Source organism: Chrysochloris asiatica, unplaced genomic scaffold (assembly GCF_000296735.1).
Source record: "Chrysochloris asiatica unplaced genomic scaffold, ChrAsi1.0 scaffold00321, whole genome shotgun sequence".
NCBI classification, from domain to species: Eukaryota; Metazoa; Chordata; class Mammalia; order Afrosoricida; family Chrysochloridae; genus Chrysochloris; species Chrysochloris asiatica.
In genome coordinates this window covers 871,251-881,533 of record NW_006408839.1, presented here as the reverse complement: position 1 = coordinate 881,533, position 10,283 = coordinate 871,251, and the positions used below count along the sequence as shown (strand labels likewise).

Genomic DNA, 10,283 nt, shown 5'->3' with positions numbered 1-10,283 from the left:
CACGGGCTCACCTGTTTCCGGGGGCTGTGAGTTTGGGGGCACGGGCTCACCTGTTCACGGGGGCTGTGAGTTTGGGGGGCGCGGGGTCACCTGTACCCAGGGGCTATGAGTGTGGAGTGTGTGATCCACCGATTTTCAGGGGCCACGGGTTTGGGGACGTGAGCTCCCCTGCTCGCTGGGGCCATGCCCTCTGGTTCCTGCTACCTGTCTGTACACTACTCCCCAGGCCCCTGTGGGGGCTCCATTCTGCCCACGACCCACAGCACCCCCTCATTGCCCTGTCTGCTTCACTTTTTTCTCTGTGTGTTTTGTGAAGTCCGTTCTGACTCACAGCCGCCCTCTATAGAGTTTGCAAAGAGCGGCTGGTGGATTTGAACCATCCACCATGCGGTTCAATGTGACCTTACCTCTGAATGCTTATCGCACGGCACCATACCAGGACTTCAGTTTTTCTCTGTATTTAATATCTTTTCCCGTTGGTCAAGCCTGACCCCTGCCTTCCTGGGGAGGTCCATGCTGGGGCCCTGTGGACTCTTTCGTTAGCCAGGCCTTACTTCCCCCTGTGGAAGACACCATAACCACCTATTTACACTTGCCATTTATCAGTAGTTCTATTAGCCCGGACTCCGGGTGTGGCTAGGAGCTCTGGTAGCATAGTGGTTACGAATCGGGCAGCTAACCTCAAGATAAGCAGTTCAAAACTACCAGCTGTTCCGTGGGTGAAAGATGAGGCTTTCTGCTCCCGTAAAAATTTATGGATTTGGAAACCCTGTATAGGGTCGCTATGAATCGGCTCCACCACCACCACCATTGAGTCTGAACCGACTCAACTCAACAGTGCTTACCAACTGTTGTTGTTAAGTACCGTGGAGTCGGTTCCAACTCATAGTGAACCCAGATCTAATTCCTTCTTTCAATCAGTATTTAAAGGGTATGGTTATGAGGGAGCCCTGGTAGTGCATTTGTTAAGTGCTGCTAATCTCCAGGTTCAAACCCACCAGCCACCCCACAGGAGAAAGAGCTGGTTCTCTGCTGGCGTACAAATGACAGCCTAGGACGCCCATGGAGCTGTTCTGCTGTCACGTGGGGCCACCCTGAGTCAGGCTAGACTCCACAATGGCGGTGTTTACTGGTGGTCAGGGGCAAGCTGTCTTCTCACAAACCTGTCGTGTTTCCCCCTCTCCTCGCTTGTCAGATGAGGGTGGAAGGACCCTGTCGTTGGCAGGATTAGCTAGTATTCACAAAGTACAAGTCCTCCCATGGCTGGCCCGCTCCGTGTAGCTGAGTGAAAACGTGCCTTGCACGTGGTCTTTCAGAAGCAGATGTGGTGATTGGTGTGGTTGTGTGCCAGGGCATCTGTTCCAACTCCTAGTGAGCCTCTTTCTGGTTTCCGAGCTGTAAATCTTGACAGGAACTGCTGAGTTCATGGTGAGCCGCCCGGCTCGGAATCTACTCCGCTGCCAGGGCGCCTTTCAGAAGCAGCCAGCCACACTGCGTTGCTTCCAAGTGCCAGCCTTCAGTTGTCACACGGGTGGCACTGAAGAGCACGCTGAAGCTACAAGTGCTATTGTTTGATGCCAGATACGGAGCCCCTGGTTTTATGATTCACAGGGATATTTATTACAGTTTGGGGGACAGCGAGGTTGAGCAGCTCTTGTAACCACGTGTTCTATTCTTTCATCTTCTCACAGCTCAAGCACCGTGAGAGTCCAGTGCCATGGCTCTAGTCACCCTGCGGAGCAATCTGTGTCGTTTGTGTGATTTTCGGACTCGTACCTCCCTGGCCACTCTGAAGCACTGGCCCTTGCGTCCTGCCCATAGACTCGTCAGGGCACATCTATGCTGGTGGGGCTCCTCGCTGCAACCAGCCCCCTCCCGGGCCAGCTCACCTCTCGCCAGTGGTCAACACTTCCATTCTGAATGGGGAAATGTGTCTCCTCGAACCCACGATGGGGACAGGCCTGAGGAGAACCCAGATGAGCAGACGTGGTGCAGGAGGCTACGAGACCTCAGTTCATCAGCAGACGTGCTGACCCTCGTGAGCTCGCTGGACCCGCTGCCTGACGCTGTGGCCGTATTGGCTTTACAGCGGATCCGGGAGGTCGAAAAGGGAGACAGCAGCGGAAGGCTACGGGGAGAAACCCTGGAGAGCCCCATCTTTAAGGCTCTGTGTTTTCAGTTGGAACAGCAGTCCCCTCATCTGACAAACGTGGGTCTGGCGACGGTGTTACAAACCCTGAGCATGTTACCTGCAGACCCTCCAAGTAGCTTGTTACTGACGTTGATGGCAGAGTGCCAGCGGCGTCTCCAGGAGGGGGGCCTGGCAGTCCACGAGCTCTGTGTCCTTGGAGAAAGTCTGGTGCTCCTTCCAGGGCCCGGCCACAGGCTGCTCGAACTGGTTACTGGTCACCTGCAGAGGGAAGAACTAGGCAGGTTTTCCCCGGAGGACATTGTGGCCCTGTATCGAATACTGCAGGCGTGTCCTGAAATGGTAGACCAGTCCCAGGGGTTCCTGAGTAGGCTCAACAGCTTCACTGTGTCCTTGGTCTCCCGCCTGAGTCCCGGGTCCATGAGCCAGGTGCTCAGCGCTCTGGTGGCTCTTGACCAAGCTCAGGCGCTTCCGCTGGTGATCAAGCTGGGCAGGTATGTGGGAAGGCACATCCCGCACTTCACCAGCCAAGAGCTGGGGGCCGTGATGGATGCCCTCATGTACTTCGGGCACCACGACCGCTTTCTCACCAAAGCCCTGGAGCAGCACGTGGCCACGCAGTGTGTCACTCTGAACTCCGAGGCGCTCAGCAAGGTCACCGCCTACTGCAGCAAGAAACGGGTTCTGTCCAAACCCATCCTGAACACAGTGGCGGAGACCTTCGTGTGCCAGGCGGAGACCTTGGCACCCCATCAGATTTTAGAGTTGGTGGAGCCCTTTGGCCAACTCAACTACTTGCCCCCCAATGCCCCTGCTTTCTTTCGGAAGCTAGAAAGCACGCTCGCCGCTCACTGCATGAAGTTCCCCCCCAAGATGCTGCTGAGACTGCTCCACTCCTGCTCGCTGCTCGAACGCCACCCCATCAACTTCATGGGGAAAATTTTTAGCCCTCACTTCCTTCACCAGCTGCAGGGTGAGCAGACTACAGCCAGGAGAGGGAGCTGAAACGAGCTAATGGCCGTCCCTGAGAGAGCCAGGAGAGGTGTGCAGGGCAGGGGCTCCGGCGCGGGTCCGAGAGCAGCCCGTCAGAACTGTCGGCGGGAGTGTGGTGTTGGTCACCTGAGTGCAGACCCACTGCCGTCTACCGCGTTCTGACTCAGAGACCCCTGGAGGACAGAGGAAAGGGTCTCCAGGACCGTCAGTCCGTACGGGAACAGACAGCCGCATCTTGCTCCCACAGAGCACTGGTGGGTTTGAACAGCTGACCTTGTGTTCAGCAGTCCAGTGCCTAACCCCATATGTCAAGAGGAGCCCTGGTGATACAGTGGGTTGAGCGCTGGGCTGCAGATCACAAGTGTGAACCCACCCACCACTGTGCAGGAGAAAGCTGTGGCCGTCTGCTGGAAGAGTCAGCCTCGGACACCCGCTGGAGCCGCTCAGCTCTGTCCTGTAGGGGCTCAAGGAGTCGGCGTCCGCTTGATGGCCATGGGTCAGGTTGGGTTTAGGGAAATTTGTGACATTCCTGAACCTTGGTAGTTAGAGGAAGGAGCCCTGGTAGTGTAGTGGATTATGCATTTGGCTGCTAACCCCAAGGTCAGCAGTTGGAATCCACCAGCTGCTCTGAGGGAGAAAGACGAGGCTTTCTGCTCTGCCCAGGATTGACAGCCTCGGAAACGCTGGACAGGGTCACCGGGAGTCGGCACCGACTCCACAGCACTTAACACCGTAGTTGGAGGACATTTTTCTCGAATCCCACCACTAGCAATGATACTCTCCCGAGGATCTTGGGCTCTTAGCTGTCAAAGTGAAATTTCTTTGGTAGCCAATCAGAGGACGCCGTTATCCCCGACAAGTGGATTTCCCGGTGTGGGGGAGGGTGCCCAAGTCTGGCGGGCCCAGTCGGTGGTGCTCGTTCAGGATGTTCTCTGGTTACACACAACTCAGACTGAACTGACGGGCTGTCTCCCTCAGGTGATGAACCCTACCTGGACAGGTTGAGTCTGGCACAGCTGACCCAGCTTTTCCTCACCTCCATCCTCGAATGCCCCTTCTATAAGGTAAAGATGGCTTCCCTTTACCCCTCCCCACCCCCGAAGTTTTCTAAGTTCCTTCTTGTTCGACCTCTCTCTAATGTTGTCATAAAGCAGAGCTTTCACTTACGTGACGCCCAGCGCTGTGGAATCCCCTCTAGCTCACCGGACACCGCACAACTGCCCCGTAAAAGCTGCCATCTTTTAGGAAGCAGATTGCCGCATCTTTCTTCCTCAGGCCACCAACCTCTTGGCTAGCACTTTATCCGCTGTACCACCAGGGCTCCTTTTATTGATGATTTTAAAAAAACACAACGAAGCCCATTGGCAGGCAGCGAGTCCAGCTCGGCTCCTAGAGACCCTGTGCAGGGTTTCCAAGGCTGTCTGTCCTTAAGGGAGCAGAAAGCCTTCTCCTGCCCACGATGCCACAGGAGGGTTTGAACTGTGGACCTCGTGGTTAGCAGCCCCACCAGGACTCCTATTGTACTGTTGAGGATTGTTGTCATTTACTGTCGACTCGGGTCCGACTCATCACAACACTGCATGGGGTTTCCGAGGAGCGGCTCGTGGGTTTGAACCGCCAGCCTTGTGGCTAGTAGTCCGTTGTTTATGCTATAGTGCCACAGCAAAACCCCTTTTATTGATGGTGTTGTTGTTAAGTGCAGTCGGTTCCAACTCATAGCGACCCTGTGTAGGGTTTCCAAGTGATGGCTGGTGAGTTTGAACCACTGACCTTGTGGTTAGCAGCCCAGTGCTTATCCTACAGCACCATGGCACCTGTCCAGGGTCGCTCTCTGTGGGAGTGGGCTTGATGGCAGTGGTCTCTGAGGTGGTGGGAGTCTGACGTGTTCTTGGATATGGATAACCAATGTGCCAACACAGACCACCTCTTCTCCCTGGACAGAAATGTCCGTTTTCTCATCTTGTCCACTGTGAGAACTTTAGCTAGGTGTCGTCAAGGCGTCAGAGGCAGTTGTAAGGGTGGGGTACTGGAGGGTAACCCTGGCTGAGTGCAAGGTGGGCGACTTCAGACCCACCCGCCGCTGCTCACTTGACAGCGCTTCACAACAACAACAACAAGACTGTTTCTGGAAGTCTACTAGTGCCTTGTGATGTTTCTTGGTTTTTACGGTGAGCGGCGACGACTTTTGAAACACATTTTAAAGCTTTTTTAAGCCACTAGTCCTCATTTTCTTGTCAAGAACGGCCCTTCCTCTCCTGAGCCCTGGCCAAGGATTGACCCTGCATAGTGACTGTGACGTCAGACCTTGGTGGCCGGTGGGTGGGTGGCATGACCTCCAGCTCATCCTTCCTTGTGTCCTCATGTACTCATTGCAGGGTCCCAGACTTCTCCCGAAGTACCAGGTGAGGTCCTTCCTCACCCCATGCTGCTCGCTGGAGAGCCCGGTGGATTTTCTGCTCTATCGGGCAGTGATGACAGCGCTCATCGACCTTCTGGGAGCCCGGCTGTATTTCGCCTCCAGGGTGCTCACGCCCTACTGCTATACGATAGGTGAGTGGTCGGGGTGCTCCCCTGAACCTTGCAGCCTGCGGGTGGGGCTCAGGAGGCGCCAAGGTCTCCCAGGTGAAAATGGAATGTCGCGGTTAGAACGCCAGCTTGCCACCTGGTTGTGAATGCCTTTGAACAGTGGGCCTAATGTCTGTCTGCTTCCTTGCCCATCTGTGAATGAGAGTAAGCAGAACGTCAGCCTCAGGCTTGCTGCATGTCATCAATGGTGTGCCACAGAAGCAGAATCCTGGCGTGGCGCTGCGGGCTTAGGCGCTGGACTGTAAAGTCGGCTTAAACCACATGGTCAGCGGTTCAAGCTCACCAGCCACTCCTCGGAAACCTTATACGGAGTCGCTATGGGTCGGAACCAACTTGACTGCACTTAACAACAGATAGAAGCATGCTAAATGTTTGTGTCGTTGTTAGGTGCCGTCTAGTCAGCTCCTGACTCATACTTACCCTGTACACAACAGAGCAAAACTCAGCCCACTACTGCTGCCATTGTGCCCATCCAACACCCTGGGGGTCTTCCTCCTACTTTACCAAGCATGTTGTCCTTTTCCAGGAACTGGTCCCTCCAGATAACATGTGCAGAAATGAGAGCCAAAGTCTCACCATCCTGGTTTCTGAGGAGCACTCTGGCTGCACTCTTCCAACACAGATCTGTTTCTTCTTCTGGCAGCCCATGGCACTTTCAATATTCTTCGCCAGCATAATAATTCAAATACATCAACTCTTCTACCATCTTTCTTATTCACTGTCTGACTTTCAGATACATATGTTGTTGTTAGGTGCCATCAAGTCGGTACTGACTCATAGCGACCTTATGCACAGCAGAACGAAACACTGCCCAGTCCTTGGCCAACCTCGCTACTGTTGCCACGCTTGAGTCCATTGATGCTGCCACTTGGCCAATCCATCTCGCTGGGGGTCTTCCTCTTTTTCTCTGAATTTCCACCTGGCAACTGAAAATGCCTGGCTTGGGTCTGGCCTACTTTAGTCCTCCAACTGATATTGATTACCTTTGCTCTTGAAGAGGTCTTTTGTAGCAGATTTGCCTGATGCAGTAAGTCGATTGAATTCTTGGCTGCTGCTTCCTTGAGTGTTGATGGTTGATTCAGTAAAATGAAGTCTTTGGCAACTTCAGTCTTTCTCCATTTGTCATGATGTTATGTATTGGCCAAGTGGCAGCATCAATGGACTGAAGCGTGGCAACAGTAGTGAGGTTGGCCCAGGATCAGGCACTGTTTTGTTCTGCTGTGCATAAAGTCACTATGGGTCGGTACCGACTCGATGGCACCTAACAACAACAACAACAACAACATGTATTTGTGTAGTTGTGAGGATTGTTGTTTTGTTTACGTTTACTGAAGGCTGTTACTTTGCTCTTCATCAGTCAGCATTTTAAGTCCTCTTCACTTCCAGCAGGCAAGGCTGGGTCACCTGCAGGTCATTAATGAGGCTTCTTCCAACCCAGCTTCTTGGATGATGTGCTCAGCAGACAGACTGCGTCAGTGGTGAAAGAACACAGCCCTGGCTCACACCTTTACTAACTGTAAACCATTCAGTGCTCCCTTGCTCTACGTACAGGTGCCTCGTGAGCACAACTAGGTGTTCTGGAATACCTGCTTTTGCAGTGTTCTACATACCTTGTCTTGCTCCACACTGTCGCATGTCTTTGCATAATCAGTAAAGTGCTAGTGAACACCTTTTTGGTATTTTCTGCTTTCAGCCAAGATCCATCTGAGGTCAGCAGTGAGCTCCTTCCTTCCACGTCCTCTTGCGAATCTGGCTGAATTTCCGGAAGCTCCCTGTCAATGTACCATTACAAGCATTCTTGACTTCTCCTCAGCACACTTTTACTTGCGTGTGGTATTAATGATATTGTCCATTGGCTCACCTCTCTTTGGAATGGACACACTTGGCCAATCAGTTGGCCAGGTAGTTGTCTTCCAAGTTTCTTGGCATAGATGCGTGAGTGTCTCCAGTGCTGCCTCAGTTTATTGAAAGAGTTCAGTTTATAGTATCGATTTCCAAAGCCCTGTTCTTTCCAGTGCTTTAAGTGCAGACTTCAATACCTTCGCTTCTTGATCATATACAATGTCTTCAAATGGTTGAACCTCATTCATTTCTGTTTGGTACAATGACTCTGTCTCCTTTCCATCTTCTTTTGATGCCTTCTGTATCATTCAACATTGTACCTATATAATCCTCCATTATTGCCAACTGAGCTCATGTAGCGTAGTGGTTACAAATCGGGCTGCCAACCTCAAGGTCGGCAGTTCGAAACTACCAGCGGTTCCGTGGGAGAAAGATGAGGCTTTCTGTTCCTGTAAAGATTTGCAGCCTCGGAAACTCTGTTCAGGGTCTCTATGAGAACCGACTCCATGATACTTAACAACAATTAGAAACTGAGGCTTGAATTTTGTCTTCAGTTCTCTAAGCTTGAGAAATGCTGAGCATGCGCTTCCCCTTTGGTTTTCTAACTCCAACTTCATTATAACATCTCACCTTGTTTTCTCAAGCTGCCCTTTGAAATTTTCTTTCTTGGCTGTCTTTGCAGTGATCTCTTCTGTTCTTCCTGTGTGATGTTCTTGATGTCATCCCCCCAGCTGGGATATGTTCAGAGTCCTATTTAGGTTTTCATAGACTTGTTTTCATTTTCTTCCGCTTTAGCCTGACTTGCATATGAGCAGTTGATGGGCTGTTACCCAGACTGCCCTGCCTTATTTTGACTGATGACATGACGCTTTTCCACCATCACTTCCCACAGATGGAGTTGATTTGACTCCTGTGTATTCTGTCTGGTGGGGTCCATGTGAATAGTGGTATGCCGTGTAGTCACTTCTGACTCATAGTGACCCTGCTTTATGTTGTTTAGGAAAGGCATTTGCAATAAATAAGTCACTGTTTCTGCAAAATTCTATTATTTAATCTCCAGCATCATTTCTATTACCAAGGCCACATATTCCAACTACTGATCCTTCCTCTTTGTTTCCAGCCTTTGCATTCCAATCACTGTTGTTGTTGTTGTTGTTGTTGTTAAGTGCCATCGAGTCGGGTCCGACCCATAGCGACCCTGTACAGGGTTTCCGAGGGTGTAAATCTTTACGGGAGTAGAAAGCCTCATCTTTCTCCCGTGGAGCGGCTGGTAGTTTCGAACTGCTGACCTTGTGGTTCGCAGCCCGATTCGTAACCACTACGCTACCAGAGTTCCTCTTCCTATCACTAATAATTATCAATACATCTTGATTGCAGGTTTGATCAATTTCAAGCTTAAGAAGTTGGTTGTTGTTGTTGTGAAGTACTGTGGAGTCGGTTCCGACTCATAGCGACCCTGCACAAGGTTTCCAAGGCTGTAAATCTTTACGGGAGCAGAAAGCCTCATCTTTCTCCCATGGAACAGCTGGTAGTTTCAAACTGCTGACCTTGTGGTTCGCAGCCCGATTCATAACCACTACGCTACCAGAGTTACTCTAAATACTAACAGAGAGGGAAAGAGTCTTCACATCAAGTACCAATGCTATCCCATCTGTACACAGGGTAGATAGGGACAGGTAACTTAGACATGGGCTACCTAAAATGGGGGCGGGGGGTGATAAAGGCACGAAGTGACTGGCTTACAAGGTTTCAAGAGGGAGTTTAGTTTAAGAGTATGGGGGGAAAGAAAGAGTCCCCACTGAATAGTTTTCGTCTTGTCTAGATGGGTCTGGGAAAAGAGATGGAGATAAGATTTGTATGATTCAATAGTGAATAATTGTTATCATGACTAATTGTGACTGTCACAATTGTAAAGGTAGAAGTTTTGTAATAAAAACAGGGGAATAGTTAATCTTACAGTCCAGAAACAGAGGACCTTCAAGGGAGAAGAACACAAGTGGAATGTGGGACCTTATCCAGAGAAGCAGTGACACCAGATGGGGCAGAGATGGGGGCATGGAGAGAGGGAGCAGCTGAGGACTCCAGATTCATGAGAAAAGAGGGACTAAGAGCTGGTGGCCAGGAGACAGACATGCAGAATGTGCCCTTTGGAGGTGTCAATTATTATATATGCCTGAGTGGTTTTTTTTAAAGCTAAAGTAAATAGGGAGAAACACCGTTAGCTGATGGTACATGGAGGGGATTATAATCATTGTAATGAAACAAAGTGTATGATTTGTTGAATGTAAAACTCATGATCTGCCCTGTAAACTTTCACTCAATTCATAAAAAAAAAAAAGCACAGATCATGAAATTCCAGCTCCATAAATGCCTAACAAATGGAAAATCTCCAGCATGCAGATCAAGATACAACATAGTCACTTCGCAGTGGCCCCATCGCAGCTTGGTTTTCTGGAAGTTTGCCCCAAGCTTTACACCTGTACAGCCTACAGGCAAACAACATGCAGCCAGGGAGTGCCAGTGCCTTGCTTTGCAATGAGAACGTTTGGGCCGTAATGGAATTCAGTGCACCGGTAGTGTAGTGGTTAAGAGTCGGGCTGCTAATCTCAAGGTCAGCAGTTTGAAACTACCAGCCGTCCGCGACAGAAAGATGAAGCTTTCTGTTCCCAAACCCTATACAGGGCTATACAGGGTCACTATACAGGGTCACTAT

The 10,283-nt window shown here is 51.0% G+C and overlaps 1 protein-coding gene across 1 annotated transcript in view; it reads left to right on the top strand.

Moving 5' to 3' along the window:
* Positions 1-1,717: 1,717 nt before the first annotated feature.
* The window catches only part of FASTKD3 (FAST kinase domains 3), a 12,021-nt gene continuing 3,455 nt past the window's right edge, over positions 1,718-10,283 (top strand). The window contains exons 1-3 of the mRNA XM_006875346.1: positions 1,718-3,122; positions 4,121-4,206; positions 5,518-5,692. Of these exons, the coding sequence (XP_006875408.1) occupies positions 1,718-3,122; positions 4,121-4,206; positions 5,518-5,692 (1,666 nt within the window). The remainder of the gene's footprint in view (positions 3,123-4,120; positions 4,207-5,517; positions 5,693-10,283) is intronic.